Genomic DNA, 17,228 nt, shown 5'->3' on the forward strand with positions numbered 1-17,228 from the left:
CACACTTACCAGCACCCCACTGGCGCTACGTTAGTGGATAAGATGCTCAGTCTCTGCCCTTACAGAACTGTCAGTGCAGTGGGGAAAGTACGCAGTCACCCACCACCAAATGTGATGCAGGTCAGGATGGAAAAGTGCCCCAGGCGTGCAGCAGGGCACCAGCCTGGCCTGGCAGAGCCAGGGAGAGGGTGTGGGGCTGACTTGGGGGAGGGGACTAGCACAAGACCTGCTGGATTATGCGCCAGGAGTAGAAGACAGCTTGGAAGATCGTCATTCCTGCATCCTTCGGTTTTGCTCACATTCTGTTACCAGACGTGAATTAGCCTGTCAGCCATAGTTTGTGGGACACAAATTCAAATTGAGGACAGACAGCGGCAAAGGAAGCAAGGAACATTGCAAGCTCTTACTTTTCTAGACTTGGCCTCTTCTTCAGGGCAGTAGTGACCCAGGCTTTGATGGGGGATTTCTCTTTTCAGCTGGGCGCTCCCCAACTGCCACCAGCACCGACGACTCTTAACACTAAGGAGGGGCGTTTTGAAGCCCAAGGGGACTCGCACAGGAAAACCCAACCCATGAGCCCGTTTTCAGCTTTCTCATCTCAACACTCACGAGGTGTTGGCACTGTCAGCCTCACCGTGAACATGTCTGCGCCCGCCTGAAACCTCATCATGCTGGGGGTGCCCAAAGCCCCTCAGACAGAAATAAAACCCCAGTTCTACTCACCCTGGAGGCCACGAGCTGCAGCTGAGGCACGACGGCCGTGTGGACCAGGTTCCCGTTCACCACCAGGCGGATCTCCATGGAGTCGGTGGTGAAGGCCAGCAGGTAGGGGAATGCACAGACTGCAAGGCAATGGGGCGTCCGCTCCCAGCCTGTGCCTGCGGCTGTGGAGCTGCCAGGACCCTCTCACATCCCCCTTGCTTCTCCGGCAACTCCCATCTCTCCCCTTCCTCTGGCTGCTTCTCTTCTTCCTTCACGGGTGCATGTCCCCCAATTCCAGGAAAGCCTGCCTTAGCCAAGCTTCTGCCCAGTGACGTGTGCACTGTCCCAGCTTCTCCCTGTGCCCTTCTCCTGCTGCAGTCCTGTACCCGATCTTCCGGAGGCACTCCACCCACCCAGGTCCTGGAGACCTTCCCCCTGTGGTCCAGACTGCAGGTTGACATGGCCTTCGCACATGCCTTCCACCCGGGAACCTAGCCTTTACTCCTTCTTCATTCCCTGTCTCTGGGTCACCCTCCCCTATGCTCCTCCTGTCTGTGTGTCTGGGCAGGGACTGCCCCTCACAGTGTCCCTCGGGTTCAGTGGGTTTGCTGAGTTATTTGTTAAACGTTGGCCCCTCTTCTTGAGATCTTTTTGATGACTTCCAGGTGCCATAGCTGCCCCAGTGGCCCTGTGAGCCCACCTTTGTCTTTTTTACCGGCCACTTCGCACTCTCTCCTTCACACTGGCCCACCCCCTCTGCCCTCTCTCCTTGGCGACATATCCGTTCTCTTGGCTTCACCTTGACTCTTCCTACCACACCCACGCCTCTAGCCTTGACCTCTCAAGTGGGGCCCCGGTGCAGTGCCGTGGCTCAGACCTGAGAGCCGTTTCCAACCCTTCCCTCCCTTTTTTACCATAACTAATCTGCATCAGAACCCACCCCGTCCTCCGAGTGTCTGGATCCATTCCTCTGCTCTCCTCTCAAAACTCCATCATGTTTACCTATCAACAAAGCCTTCTACTTTGAGGAAAACAGTGCTAAGATTCTTGGCTCTGATCTGACTCTCCCCAGGCAGATGCCCAGCTGTGGATCTTGAATCACAGAAACGAAGCACCACCACTCACGTCCTGAGTTTTCAGTGGCAGGCAAAGTACCTGAGTTTCTGTAATTCTAGACTTTCAAGCTTCAAAATGTATAAAAAGGACTCCAAGTGCACTGTGCTCCTCCCCCAGGTCTGTCAGAGTTTCAAGGCTGGAGATCTTGTTCAAGATCTACTGAAACTGATACTTAATTGCTCTCAAATGCTCACATGCTCAGGCACTGAGAAGACCTGGGAGGAACAGCGGAAGACAACAGTCCCCAAAGGGGAACAAAATGAAAAACAATTCAAGAAGAAGGCGGCTTTGAGTACTCATTATACTCACAGAATTCATAGCAATTTAGCGGTAAGCCAGTGAGTTTGCTTACATAGGATGGAACAGTTCAGATATGTCTATTGAGCGGGAAAGAACATATGATAAAGGGTTTCCTTACCAATTGCACAGGGAGCCTGGTTCCAACAGAACTGGAAATCTGACGCAGAGGGTTGAACCAAAAAAGAGCCACCATTAAACGGGCAAACCCTTTTATAGATGCAACTGTCTGCAACGAAACAACAGCAACTCATTTTTGTTAGACACAACACTCAGGTAACCGTAATTAGATAAATGAGAAACAGGCCACAAGAATAGCATCCTATCTGCTCGTTCTTTATGAAAGCCGGGACGAATATTGCCATGACGCCAGATTCTCAGGCGCAGGAGGCAGTCTGAGCCAGAGTAATATTTCTGCTACAAGTCATCATAGCTGCCATTTTTGGAGAATTTACTATCAGCCAGGCACCGAGCTTTAAAACATTCTTCCGTTTAATCTGTACAAACTTATGAAGTAGATGCTATTATTACACTCATTTTACAGATGAGAAAATTGAGGCAAAGAGCAGTGAAGTAGCTTGTCCACGGCCTCACAAGTTCTACTTGGGAGAGAACCAGGTTGGCTTGATTGCAGAGAAGAAGGGGCACCTGAAGGCAGCCCCTGGATGGAGGAAGGCCTCCTACAAGGGGATCACACTCTGAGCCTCACTCAGCAGGACATGTGCGATAGGAGCTTGTACACCACTCCCCCAACATTTTATTATGAACATTTGAAGCCATATGCCTGTATCACCTTGGTGAATCTGAGCCAGCATTAGATTAAGGCCAGGTTAATTCAGTTACCCAGTTCCTGGCTTGCTCCGAGATCTAGACACAAGTCCAGGTGGTTCAGACCCTCTTCGAGTGAGAAAGGTCACGTAGAAGCCAAGGCCCCTTTTATTCCAGAAGCCCATCACGTTTTAGCCATACAATCTTATTTTTAAATTATTTTTAAAAACAGCCTTACTGAGATGTAATTTATATACCATAAAATTCATCCATTTTAAGCATTCAAGTCGATGAACTGTAGTATGTTTATAGAGGTGTACAACATCACAATCTGATTTTATAACATTTTCATCACCCTAATAAGAAACGTCACGCCCATGAAGCAGTCTCTTGCCATTCCTAGTGTGAGAATCGACAGCTGTGGCCCCTCTGTGAGAGGGCAGAGGTCATGGAGCCAGAGCTGCTGCTGCTGCCCCCTGCGATGTGGGGCTAGGCTGGGGATGACCACTGCTGGCCCACCTGAAGCTTCAGGTCTCCTTTGATGTGACCACTGTGCCTTGTCAAGCAGTTAACTTATACTGTCTCATCACTGTTCTTCTAACAGAGTGAGTTATTGGGACAGAAAGACTCACCAGAGCCAGTTCTGTTTTTGCTACAGTGGACTCACTAGGGGAGAAAAAGCATCCTCATTCTCAGCTAAAGATCTCGCTCCCTGAGAAAATGAGCGCTCAGGAAGGACACCCGGATGTCCCAGCAGCGGCTCCCCCAGCTGCTGTGTCCTGCCCACGACTCTGGATGCCGTGGGGTGCAGCTCACTCCCTCTCCACTCTGGCCCGTGGCTTTCGCCCCCTCAGGGACTTCTCCCCTCTGTCCTGCACCGCAGTTTCCCCTTCTCCATCGGATCTTTCCCGACAGCCTTACACATGCTGTTTATTCCACCTTTTAGAAAACAAAATCCTTGGCCTCTCTTCCTCCTCTAGCTGTTACGCCCTTCCTTATTCTTTTCCCCTTAAAGCAAAATTCTTTGAAAGACTTGTCTGGACTCCCTGGCTCTGCTTCCTCTTTCCCAATCTCTCCTGACCTGTGCAATTAGGCTTTTGTCCCCACTTCTTCCCCAGAGACACCTGCTCTTGTCAAGTTTCCTAGTGGCCTTGTGAACCCAAGCGCCATCTCAGACCCGATCTGCCAGAGGCAAACGGCACAGCGGGTCACTACTCCCTTCAACACTGCCTCTCAGGGCCTCACCCCACTTTCTCCTGTCTCTCCAGCCACTCCTCAGTCTACTTTGCTGGTTCCTCCTGTCTCTCCCCGCTTCCCGGTGGGTGATCTCTTTAGTCTCAGGACCCTAAAGGTCACTTGCCTGCTAATGATCCCCAGGGAGCCCTCTCCGGAGCCCGCACTTGAACCAGGTGATCGCTCACTGTCTGCACTGGGATATCTCAGAGGTGCTGATGGGTCATAACTGAACCCTTGATCTTTCTCCCCAAACTCGCTCTTCTAAAAGCCTCCCTCATCTCAGTAAATGGCAGTCTCTGTTCTCCCAGCTGCTCACGTCCCCAGACTGCAGTCCTCCTTTTCTCTTCCCCTCACAGCCACACTTTATTTACTGGCACGTTATCTTGGTTCTCACGTGCAAAGCACGTCTAGGACCTGACCACCGCTCAGCGCCTCCCCTGCGGCAGTCCTGGTCCAGGCCCCTGGCAGGCTCGTCAGATGAGCGTAGTCCCCGCCTTTCCCGCTTCCACACCATGGCGGGGGTGGAGGCGTTTTCCTCTTACAGGCCCGGTCGCCCCTCTGCTCAAAAGCCTCCAGTTGCTCACCAGGGTGCAACGCAAAGACCCTTCACCTACCAGGCCCTGCTGGAGTCTGGTCCTCTTTGCCGATGTCATTTTTATCCACTCGCACCCTCGCTCACTCTGTTGTGAGTCATCTTGGGGTCATCACAGGTCATCTTGGGGTCACCTTGACCGTACAGGAATGTTCCTCCTCAAGGTCTTTACACCTGCCCTCGTCCCTGCCTGAAACACTCACCCTGATACCTGGACTCCGTTTGGGTCTTCGGTCCTCGCCCCTCTCCCAGCGAGGCCTGCCTTCCTCACCCCCTGTAACTGGTGACCGGTGACCCGCACACCCTACTCCTGCCCGGTCCGGCCCCTCTTCCGGCCCCTCTTCTCCCTTCATTTCCCCTCAGCACCCAGCACCATTGAACAAACTGCATGTGTTTCTTATTTATCTTGTTAATTGTCTACCTGCTCTCTTTAAAATGTAAACTCCACCTGATGGCTGGACTTGTGCTTATAGTCACTGCTGAAACCCCTGGATATCGGAAGTGCTGGGTAGAGATTTGCTGAATGAATGAACGACTCAGGGAGGACACAGCGCCTTGTGTTTCTAAAGGCCCAGGTCCCTTACACACATCCCCTCTCCTCTCCCCTGTCCCAGCTCAACTCCCACTAGGGGAGAGCAACCTGCTGGGGGCTTTGAGGGGCTGGGCTGGAGGAGACCCTGGCCCCTGAGCACAGAGCCTCCTGGACGGGTCGGGTGGCTGTGCTGTGCCTGGGAGGCCAGACCCGGCCTCCGCCTGCCTCAGAGGGGGTCACGCGGGCCTGGAGGAGGCGACCGGACTGCAGTCCATAGGCGCCCCCCACCGGCCCCCCCCACGCTTTCCAATGGATAAGCCCCAGGGAAGCAGAGGGCGCTCCCTTCCAATAACCAGTGCTGGTGGTCTCTGCACCTGAGGGGAGGGGCCTCCAAATTAGACTGAACTGATTCAGAAAAGGAAGCGAAGCTGTTTCTCGAACCCCAGAGCTGTGCAGCCTGTTCACACCCATGAACTGGCGCCCATGCCTGCTGTTCCCTGAAGCATGAGCTCACTGTGTCCCTGGCAGGGCCTTTCACTGTTGTGTCTCGAGAGCCCGACACGGGCCTGGCACAGAGAGGGCCGTCCCTTGTGGTTAAAAAGAACCGCCTGAATGGGGGCTGGTGCAGGGGCAGGATTCTAAGAAAGTCACTGCCTGGGAAGCAGCTCAGAATCTATGACTTCCCTCCTTTGACTTTCCCCATCCAGCTGGTGGGGAACAGTGTATAGGTTCTAATTTTAAAACAAATTTCTCTGAAGAAAAGTCCCTTTCTGCATGTAGAAAAGTTTTTAACTTATCTGAGATATACATTTCTCTATAGAAAACTCTGGGTTTCTGGAAGTTATATTTTAGAAAGGAGCAGACATATGATAAAAATTAGCTTCAAATCTGAGAAGGGTTTAGATAGATCTGTGGATAAAATATCCTAAAAGAGTGATTTACTGGTGAAGTTCTTTCCTTGTGACTACCTTCTCCTGATTCCCCATAAATCTCGAATTTTGAAAGAGGATGTTTATCAAACAAATTTCTCTACTGAAAATTATCATACTTACTAATCAAAGATTAATTAATCAAAATATCTGCCCCATGTGATATAACCAGCATCACCACTCTAAATCAATACAATTCTAGGCTGAAAAAATATATATTTTACTGTTTTAGTTAGACTGGGCAGGCTTATCCAGGAAAATATCTTAATACCTTTGCCTTAAAAAGATCCTTTTTACTGTAGTATCACATTAGCTTTTGAAATGCTGAAAATCCTTAAAGACCCTATTTGATATCTTTGGTCTGCCTGAAACCCACCTGCCACCTGACCCAAACTAACCCAGCTAAAGCCGGGTATGCCAGGTTGAGGCTGATTTCATTAACACCCGAGAAATAACAAAAAGGGGAAGAGTAACTGTGGTTAAAATTTGGGGCACTGGAGTCAAGAGGGCCCCAAATGTGAACCTGGGCTCTGCCATTTGTAGCTGCACAATCTTGAGAAAGTCCGTTCACCGCTCCAGGCCTCAGGAGCCTTATCTCCCTCCAGATGACAGATAGTAACAGAAAAAGTCAACGGAACGGTTGGGTGGGTGAAGCACAGCGCGTGGCACACAGTAAGGGCTCCCTAGATGGAAGCCACTGCTATCACTCCCACGGCCTGGAGACACCCCCAGGCGGCCCCTGCACCGTCTTACCAGGAGGTCTGGCGTATTGGGAGATCCAGGCAGGAAGGCAATTTTTAGATACGCCCTGGAGTGGAATTAAGGACCCAGGAATGATACATCAGGTAAATCTAAAGCTAAGTCCCTTTAAATTGTCCAGAAAAAAAACAAAAAAACAGTTGATTTTAGCAATTAGAGATCAAAACACATCCTTTACTTACAGTTGTAACACAGGAGCAGTCCGGCTTCCCCGTCTTCGTACACATCAATAGCTGCAACGAAATTAACCTGCAATGAGAATGGGCAATGGTAGTGGGCAGGCTGGACACTGACACTATGAAAAGACTTTCTCAAGTTACGGCTTTCTGTAAACTCAGGCACTGGGGGGCGTTCCCACCTCACCAGCACCCACAATGCCACATGGGTGGCCACGACTGCAGTCCACGGGGACTTTCTCACCCTCTTTCCCCATGCTTTGAGAAGCTCTGTAGGCGGACATCTCCATCTCTATTGACAGGCCTCTTATTTATACAGTGGGCTCAGTCCACAAAGCTTTTCACATGGGTTATTTGTTTCACTCTCACATCAACCCCTAAAGTACGTGGCATTGCTCCCATTTTACAGATGAGGAAAGTGAGGCTCAGAGAGGTGCAGTCGCTCTAGTGCCTCAGGTAGAAGGGTGCTCCAGCCAAGATCTGAACCGGGTCCCCGGTTCTTTTCCAAGGTTAACACCCCTGCACTTCGGCCACAAACTTCTGCTTCAAACACAGTCTCTGAATCTCAGGATCACCATGTCTGCACTTCTCTTCTCTCTCCTTCACTTCCAGGGAGGCGGCATGACACGATGCAGAGAGTGTCGGAAGCCCTAGCTCTGTGGCCTGGGCGAGCTCTTCTTCTCCGGCCTCTGTTTCTGCTTTTGAGAAGACCTTTCTCAACCTGATAGTGTCCTTGGCCCCTCTTGAGCTTCAAAACTCTGACCCTGTAAAAATCTCCTGCTTCTTTCACTGCCTCACTTGTCTTCTCAGCCCTTGTAGTCTGTCCTCCTGCACCACCAGGGACACTGCCCTCTCTGAGCACCATGAAGGCTTCCTTCTCCCCAGCCTGGAGGCCTTTGGCCATGGCTCATCTCTCCATCCAGAGATCCGCAGCCCTGAAATGGGACGTCTCCTCCCTCCTGCCCTCTCCCCCACTTCAGATTATTCTTCCATTTCTTGGCTCTTCTCTCATTTAGAAAAATCCCCACCTTTATAGCTTCAGATTTTACTCTGCTCAAAATCTCTAGATCTACAACCTCAGGCACACATTCTCCTCAGAGCTCCAGCCCATATTCCTAAGTCTTTTCTCTCAAACGCAACAGGTTCCATACCCAGGAATTCAGGAGGCAGCGTAGGGGAACAGAAGGGAGCACGACGCTGGTCAGACAGCCCCGAGCTGCAATCCTGCCTGTACCACTCGCTGCCTCTGTGGCTTGTCACAAATGGCTTAACTTCTGGCCCCAGGTCTCCACCTGTGAACCGCTATAACGGTAATCCTGACTCTGCTGGATCATCATGAGAATTCCATGAAACAAGGCACATGTTTTTGCACAGGGCCTGATACATAATCAGCACTCCATGGAGGCTACTATCTTTATGTCGCACATGACTAGTTGCCTTCTAAGCCTCCTCCTTGCTGTTAGCAGAGCTAGCCCCAAGGCCTTGGGGGCTCCCCTTCTCACCCAAGTCCAGCAGCATCCTCTTCTGTGTCTCACCCCCTGCTGCGCCCCAGGCTAGGCCTGACCTCTCCAGCAGGGGCACGTGTCCTCCCTCTGGCCCAGCTCTCTCCAGCCCCTTCCAGTCTCCGAGCTGCCCAGCACTGCACTGGGGCCCCTCCGCACCCCAGGCCCTCCTCCTCACTGCTCTCTCCCAAATGCAGCCTTCTCCTCTAAACGGTCTCACGACTGTGCTGAAGCCCCGCTGGCCACCCTCAGCCAGGGCCTCTGCCTTGTGTCTGGCAAGTCGCCGCAATGGAACCCCGGCCCATCTCCCACCCAGTATTACCTGGCATTGTACTAGGTGCCATCAAGCACGCAGAAATAAAAGGGCAGGGTCTCACCCCTTAAGAAAAAGTCAGAAAAGCATACAGGCACGTAAAGCATGGTATAATGGGACCAATGCCAAAACCAAGAGTTGTGGGGCTCTGTGGGGGTGGGAGACAGCGAGGCCCAGAGGTCAAGGGTGCTGATTCTGGGATCAGAGAGACCTGGGGGTCAAATCCCCAATACTTCCTCTGCTGCTGTAGGTCATAGCCCTCGTTTTTAATGATCTGCATGATGTGCACTGCTGCCCGATGTCCGCTTGCTTGCTTGCTTGCTGGCACTCTATGCCCCACTGGGTCTCAGCTCCATGAAGCAGAGGCCTTGCCGACCCGCTCACGTGGCATCCTCAGCACCGGGATCAGGGCCTGTCGAGTGGCAGGAGCAGAGTACGTACTTCCCGAACGCACGACTGGGTCAGTGAAATCCCAGCTCTGCCACTTGAGAGGAGTGGGTACCTAGGTCAGTGGTTTAACCTCTTGGAACCTCAGTGTCTTCATTTGTAAAATGGGAGATACTAGAACATCCACTCCTGTAGGGGCTGAGGATTCCGTGAGCTCATGCAGGGCCTGGTACTTGGTAAATGCTCTATCATGTCAGCTGGTGGCACTATTTAGCTATGGAACCAGCACCAGTGGGGTATATCACGGGAGGGAACAGCGCTTGAGCCCCCTGGGCCCTGGAGGGAACCCCCCCTCCCCAGCACTTTGACTTAAGAGTCACTTCCTCCTCAGGTGTCCCCGTACTTGTCAGTTAGATGACACTTATCTCAGCTAGAGGCTTCGAGCCCTAGAGGGTGTGGCTGTCTGCTCTGCCAGGCTGTGCACTTCCTGAGGGGAGTGGCCAAGTGCTGCCAGCTTTGCAGCCTGGACCTGCTGTCCCCATCACGCTCTGTGACGAGGCTGTGGATGCCACAGGCTGGGTTTAAGGGCATGACCGTGGGAGCAGGCAGCCTGGGTTCACGTCCTGCCCCTGCTACTTACTAGCTGTGTGGTTTGGGGTTAATGTGGCTCCTCCTCTCTGAGCCTCAGTTTCCTTTTCTGCAGAAATGGGGGAAGTGAACAGCACATTCCTGTCAAGGCTACAAGGCCGAAATTCAGGGACAGAGACCACAGCATGGACTCAACCACTCCTTCCTCAGGTCCCCCATTGCATTTCGTCAGACTTTGTTAACACTTAGCTCGGTGAGGCCGGGTTCATGTGTGCATGTTCCATATACATACAGATGTTGATACAGATGTCGGCTCCCAAGACGGGGGGGCAGGGCATGGGCGCTGGCAGGAGTCGTTCCTGCAGCAGTTTCTTGACCAGGCGAGGACCTGAGAATTAACTAGGGAGCTTTTAAAAGATACGTATTCTGGGTTCTTGCTCCTAGACATCTAGATATAGTAGGTCTAGGGTAGGACATAGGCACTGGCTTTTTATTATTTCCTTGATTAAAAATAGTTCATTTTATTGGCATTTAAAAATAATAAAAGTCATATGTGGTGGTTGTGAAACTTCAAAACACAGACTTGTAACAAGTGAAAGAGGTCACCACTGTGAGGTCAGTGTCCAGCCTCCCCACGTGATTCCGGGGTGAGCTGTCAATGGAGCCCGGCTGGGGTCTGGGCAGAAGGTCGGGTTGGGCCCAGCAAATAAGCCAGAGACCCAGATCCTGTTACCAGGTCTGCAGTTCCCTCCAGAGAAGTCCTCTGTTTTGGGAAGGAGGCCAGTGCTGGCTGTTGGAGCTGGGGCAGTAGGTCACAGTCGGCCTGTTGGTAAAACGAACTTGACATTGACTTTCAGAAGGCTGCTCTGGTGCTTCTTAAACAGCTCCTCTCTCAAGCTAGGATTGTCTTAGACCCTAAGGTGGGTTTGAAGCCTACAGTGGGAATCAAGGGGTCTTGGATGAGAAGAGAGGAGGAACGGGGGCCGGAAACCAGGCTGGCCCGGATGGCCGCACACGGAGCAGGCAGGCAGTGAGGGCAACTTGAGGCACTAAATCTCCATGACTCAAGGAGGGTCAGCCTCTCTCCTGCTCCACTGCACTCAGGGCTTGTCCTGCAGTAACGTCTTGGTGGGAAGTAACCCTGTTCCCGCAGGCCACTTCTGACCAGCTATTAGAAAGCATGCTCATTACTCTCCTCATTTCTCTAGGGCCTTTCTTCCCAACTGGAAACTCCTCACAAAGACAAGCCACTGTCTCAGTACCTCTGCCTGCTCAGCAAACACAGCAGCTGCTGATTTACTAGGACAGGGGTCCCCAACCCCCTGTCCGAGGCCTGTTAGGAGCCGGGCAGCACCGCAGGAGGTGAGCGGAGGGTGAGCATGTGAAGCTTCATCTGCCGCTCCCCACTGCTTGCATTGCTGCCTGAACAATCCCTCCCCCCAGCCCCCGTCCGTGGAAAAATTGTCTTCCAGGAAACTGGTCCCTGGCGCCAAAAAGGTTGGGACCACTGTCCTAGGAGGGCCTATGCACACTGACCCACTTGGATCCAGGGGACAGGCCTAACAACAAAAATATGTTTTTAAACATTTTCTCTTAGAGAAAAGTTTTGTATCTTTGCTTTAAAAAGCATATCGAAGACAGAAAAATTTAGGACTGTTTCTCACAGTTTTCAGAAAAACAAACACAGAAGTCATCAAAGAAAACTTTAACTCATTTTTTCCTGGGCCTTCATGAATCTTAAGAGACTAGTTGCCAGGGAAGGATTGATTCAACAAAGACCTGCTAGGCCAGCCTTTTTCTGTCTCTTCTGTCTGGTTGTACAGAGTTTTGAAAAGCAAGAAAGGGCAAGAACTTTCAAAGGCCAGATTGGACCCTTCCTCCTCAGAAGTCAGCGGCTGGAAGAGATTATAGGTTCCTGGCTGCTGGGATGGACGGGAGTCCTGGCTTTAACTTAGGGCGAGTTTCAGGATAGATTCCTTCTCCTAGGTCTATATTAGCATCACCTGGGGGAGACTCAAGACCAACTGATTCCCATAGCATACACCCGGGAATTCTCGTTTAACTGATCTGGGTGTATCAGAGCACTGATCTGTTTAAAGCTTTCTAGGCAATTATAGCCAGAGTTGAGAAGCAGTGTGTACCAGTGGTTCCCAAACTTTCCCACATCACCTGGGGATCATCTGAAAATTCTAAAGCCCATGCCACACCCAAGGCCGATGAAATCTCTGTGGGTGGGACACGGGCATCGGTAGCATTTGAAGCTCCTCGATGACTCCAATTGCAGACTAGTTTGGGTGCCACCAGTATATATACGTGAACCGACAGACTAAGCTATAATTGACAACAGCTGAAGATAAGGAGACCTAACTATATCTAGATGCTGCTTTTTCTGACTTTTCTATTTTTTAAAATCTTGCTTTGATTAGGTGTTAAGTCTTCTTCATACAGTAATTAGCAATTTTAGTGCATATTTAGGTAGGGCTTGTCCAAATATAAATTGTATTTTTAAATTTCTTAAAAAGCATAATTAAATCCCTCAGTCTCTTTGACACATCTGAACAGGACTGGGGGAAGCCTGTGGGTTTGGAAACTCTCATCAGGAACAACATTCTCCCTGGAGACAACGTCCTTGTTCTGCTGTGTCCTTGAACCTAAGCCAGAGTGCTGGCCCTGCACCATGCAGACCTCAAGTGGCTCAAGTGTTATCAGGCCTTGACCTGCTTCACGGCGATAAGTGGGCTGAAGAGCTCTGTGACCTGCTTGTCTGTGTTGAGCAGCTCAGTGACAGGCACTCCCAGGTGCTGATGCTCGGAACCCATGAGGTCCTCTTTCGTGCTTCAGTGCAGTTTTGGGTGGGCCCTGGATTTTGTCCAAATCCAGGACATGGTTGTTCTCTGTGCAGCTCAGGCCAGGAGGTAAGGACCCCCAGTGCTGATCTGCTTTTTCTCTCTCTCCTAATGGTGTTTCATCCCTTCTTCTTTTCCTAACAGCCTCTAAGGGGATGGAGACATGGGCTGTACCCTCCCCTGCCACCCAGGCCCCACGCTGTGGGTCTGCAGGGCCTCTGAGAGCAAACTTACTCTCAGAAGTTTGAGAAGTTTGGTATGAATTACCAAACAAATGTTCTCATTTACTCAGTTATTTACATTTAGCTTTTTGACTCTTCATTCCTCTTTTACTGGGAAGGATGGAATGGCAGGGGGAGGCCTGGAAAAGCTGAACAGGGCAATGGGCAGTTATATTATACTGAACCATTTGGACCTACAAAGATGGCAGCTTCAGGTGGTGCAGCCTAAACAGTATATCGCATGAAACTGATACGATAAATAATACACAATTTTAAAGAAATCCTCATCATGGCATGACAAAGTTAGAAGACACAACTCCTAGCCTTCTAGGTTCCCACTTGCCCCCATATCTGTCAACTGACCCTGTTGGCCTCCACATGGTGCAGCCTGAAGGCCTCCCCCGTGCTCTCGTTCACCACGTCGAATTGGTGCCGGTAAGCCACGCAGATGAGGTTGTCACTCTCTTCCGACGGCCCATCTACCAAGGTCATCACTGAGGGAGAGTCGGACAGACAGATCTCCTGTGTGGTGGACAATGATGGAGGAGAAAGGGGTGAGGACAGAGCAGCCATCTTCGTGTCAACCCCCCACTGCCCGCCCCCATGCAGAAGAGTCCCCCCGCCAGGCCCCTGCAGAGCCCTGTGCTTGCAGGGGAGGCAGGGGTGGGAAAGGACGGGAGGGACGGTGCCAGACTTCTCCTACAGCCTGTCCTCGAGGCTCAGCCCTCTGTTCCCTGCAGAGGGGAGAGGCCGGAAACAATTTTACAAAAGCAATTCAACAGTTGGCCTGTGTCAGCCCTCAGACTGTCTGGTCCCGTCCTGTCATTTAGTAATAATAATAACAACAGCGAATGTTAACAGCCCCAGGCACATTCTCACTGAATCCTCATAACAACCTAATGGAGTAGGTAAGCCTGTTATTCTGTTTTACAGGTGAGGAGACTGAGGCTCAAAGGTCACATGACTTGCCTACGGTCACATAGTTTCTATGTGGCAGAGCCACGATTTGAACTCAAGAAACCTGACTTCAGAGCTTATACTCCATATAAATGCACATGCTCGGCATAAATACTCATTAAGACGGCTAAGCACTGTATGAGAAGACTAACACCTATTTAAACCAAGATTGTAACTTGCTTTAACTGTTTTGCTGTTCTGTCCCCTGGAATTGCATATTAGCAGAAACTGAAACGCACAATTCAGGCAGCTTTAACTCTAGGCAAAAATAACGTCTCAGCTCACTTATGGGCCTACTCCGCCTTAGTGGCCAATGGTTGACATATTTGACACCTTAATGTACCATAGTTTTTATTTTTTATTTTTAATATGTTTTACTTATTTGGCTGCTCTGGGTCTTAGTTGTGGCACGCAGGATCTTCATTGGGGCATGCGGGATCTTTAGTTGTGGCATGTGGCATCTAGTTCCCTGACTGGGAATCGAACCCAGGCCCCCTCCATTGGGAACACAGAGTCTTAACCACTGGACCACCAGGGAAGTCCCAGTACCATAGCTTTTAAAAAAGCTAGAATGGGGGCTTCCCTGGTGGCGCAGTGGTTGAGAGTCCGCCTGCCGATGCAGGGGACACGGGTTCGTGCCCCGGTCCGGGAAGATCCCACATGCCGCGGAGCGGCTGGGCCTGTGAGCCATGGCCGCTGAGCCTGCGCATCCGGAGCCTGTGCTTCGCAACGGGAGAGGCCACAACAGTGAGAGGCCCGTGTACCGCAGAAAAAAAGAAGCTAGAATGGTAAGATCGGGAAGGGCCCTGATGCTCCAGGAGGCTTCTCTCACAGGCTCCACGCTCAGCCCAGCAGCAAATCCTACTGACTCAGGCAAAGGGGCAGCTTTGTCCACCACACCTTTCCACCTGCCCAGAACCAAAGCTGACCTCGTCTCCTGCCAGGGCCCTGCATCAGCCTCTTGGCTGGACTCCTTATTCCACTCTTGGCCCCCTACTCTCTCCTCTGTCCAGTAGCCAGCATGGCCTTTTTAAAACCTGCCACTTCTCCGCTTCAGACCTTCCCATGGCTCCCCCTTTTGCTCAGTGTCAAAGCCAATGTCCTTGCAATGGCCTTCAGGGCCCAAGAGAACCTGGTCCCCATACACTGACCCCTGTCTGTCCCCTCAGCTGTAACCGCCCAGCCTCTTGGCTGTGCCTTGAGCCGGGCCACTGGGCCCTCGCTGGCTGCTCCCCTTCTGCCCGGAGACCCTTTCCCCAGAGACCCTCATCACTCGGTCCCGTCTTTCCTCTGGATCTCCCCTCAAAGGTAATCTTTTCTGAGAGGGCTTCTGAGATACCCTTCTAAAAGAGATCCCCTACCTCCCTGATCCATGATCCTCTGCCTCCTTACACTACTTTACTGTTATCTTCAGGACTCATAGACTTACTGGCCTATTTCTGTTGTCCTGCAACTAGAAAGCAATCTCCACAAGAAAAGACACTTTTTTCTTGTTGTTCATTACTGTATCCCCAGGACCTAGAACAGCATCCTTTTTTTTCTTCCTTCCAGTTTTATTGAGATATAATTGACATACAGCATTGTATAAATTTAAGGTATACAATGATTTGACTTTACATACATCATAAAATGATCCCCACAGTAGTTTAGTGAATATTCATCACCTCATATAAATACAAAATAAAAGAAAAAGAAAACAATTTTTTTCCTTGTGATGAGAACTCTTAACTTCCATATATAACATACAGCAGTGTTATTATATTTCTCGTGTTGTACATTACCCCCCTTGTACTTATTTGTCTTACAGTGGGAAGTTTTTACCTTCTGACCACCTTCCTCCACTTCCCCCTCCCCCCACCCCCTGCCTCTGGTAACCATGAATCTGGTCTCTTTTTCCATGAGTTTGTTTTTGAAGTATAATTGACTTTAAAACTGTGTTAGTTTCTGGTGCCCAACATAATGATTCTAAATTTCTATACATTTCAAAATGATCTCCACTAGGGCAGCATCTTTGGGTGCTCACTGGCATGAATGAGCTGGATGGAGTCGGAAAAGCCCTGTTCACCTTAGTCTTCTGGGGAAACCAGGGCAACAGGCGAGGGCTTCCCCAGTCAGTTCCTGAACGCCAGTGGATGGCAGACTCTGGGTGGAAGGAGGGAGTCCGCCTCGTGACACCCTGGCCAGGAGCCAAGCGATCTGATGAGAAAACCTACCCTGATGTACTGGAATTCTTCAACAGGTGACTCGGACAGGGGAGATAGCAGTGACACGCCGGTCACCCCGCTTGGCTTGCTATGTTTCCTCGTGACCAGAAGCAGTTTATTCCGAATGGCAACCACAATCCTCAGCTCTCTGCTATGGTGCGTGTTAATGGCATACACGTGGCAGCCTGGGAAGAGAAATCGATGATGCTGAACACACAATGAGAGGTGGGAAGCCTCCAAGCTTTGACAATTTGGTGATACCTAAGAACCCCGGAAATTAAGCATAACCCAGTGAAATGACTAAGAAACATTCCCGCCACTAGGCAAAGTGGGGACTTGAAATAAAAATTAGGTTGAATTACAGGACAATTAAGGAAGTCATGTTCCCTCTCTATTAGAGTTTGTGGACTTAGCTTCACACCCATTACATGATATGAACTAAAGTGAAGGGTGATCAGAGTTCTGGGAACCAAAGTCTAAAAGTCTCTTTTCACAGGTTTGCTCATAGAACTTAACTCATTCCCAAACTTGTCAAACAAGACCTAGAATTTCCTTGAGTCCTCAACCTGCTTTTCTATTGCTAAAGCTCTCTTAGGGAAGCAGTGACGCTACCTTTGTGATGTTTCCAAGTGAAAACAAATAAAATCAAACTCCCACTCATTTTTCTTTTCAGTAAAATCTGGGCAGTCTGAGAAAAAGATTAATTGGACAGAAACCACCAAAATATGAGGCATCGAGTCACCTTTGGTTTTCTCCAGCTTGTTTTCTCTGCAGTCATATTTGCCCTTCACGGCCTGCTTGCCCTCAATGCCCCTCTGCACAGTGCTGAGCCTGAAGACAAAGAGGCGGGCATCTTTCCCTGGTGAGATAAAGCAGACAGAGGAGATGGATGGAAAAGTAAGACGACCTGAAAGAACTGAAAGGGTGGATTGTATAGGAAAATGACTGCTTGAGGAATCAGAATTTGAGGTGTTCCAGAATCGAGGAGAAACCCGGCATCGCCTTTATGTAATGATGCAATCAAGGATGCCCCTCCCTTCTCTCCCGCACCATCCCCTCCTCAGAGGACATATGGGCCACCAAGGCCCCTGAGCCCTGGGCAC

At 50.6% G+C, this 17,228-nt stretch overlaps 1 protein-coding gene across 3 annotated transcripts in view; it reads right to left on the minus strand.

Moving 5' to 3' along the window:
- GARNL3 (GTPase activating Rap/RanGAP domain like 3) overlaps nucleotides 1–17,228 on the minus strand; it is a gene marked incomplete at both ends in the record, with an annotated part of 155,540 nt that overhangs the window by 6,343 nt on the left and 131,969 nt on the right. For all 3 annotated transcript variants that reach the window (XM_079706783.1, XM_079706781.1, XM_079706782.1), the window contains 6 exons: nucleotides 724–842; nucleotides 2,237–2,344; nucleotides 7,114–7,180; nucleotides 13,328–13,486; nucleotides 16,135–16,310; nucleotides 16,868–16,984. In XM_079706783.1, coding sequence (XP_079562909.1) covers nucleotides 724–842; nucleotides 2,237–2,344; nucleotides 7,114–7,180; nucleotides 13,328–13,486; nucleotides 16,135–16,310; nucleotides 16,868–16,984 — 746 coding nt within the window. The remainder of the gene's footprint in view (nucleotides 1–723; nucleotides 843–2,236; nucleotides 2,345–7,113; nucleotides 7,181–13,327; nucleotides 13,487–16,134; nucleotides 16,311–16,867; nucleotides 16,985–17,228) is intronic.

This window comes from Hyperoodon ampullatus (assembly GCF_949752795.1).
Source record: "Hyperoodon ampullatus genome assembly, chromosome: 6".
In the NCBI taxonomy this organism is placed as follows: domain Eukaryota; kingdom Metazoa; phylum Chordata; class Mammalia; order Artiodactyla; family Ziphiidae; genus Hyperoodon; species Hyperoodon ampullatus.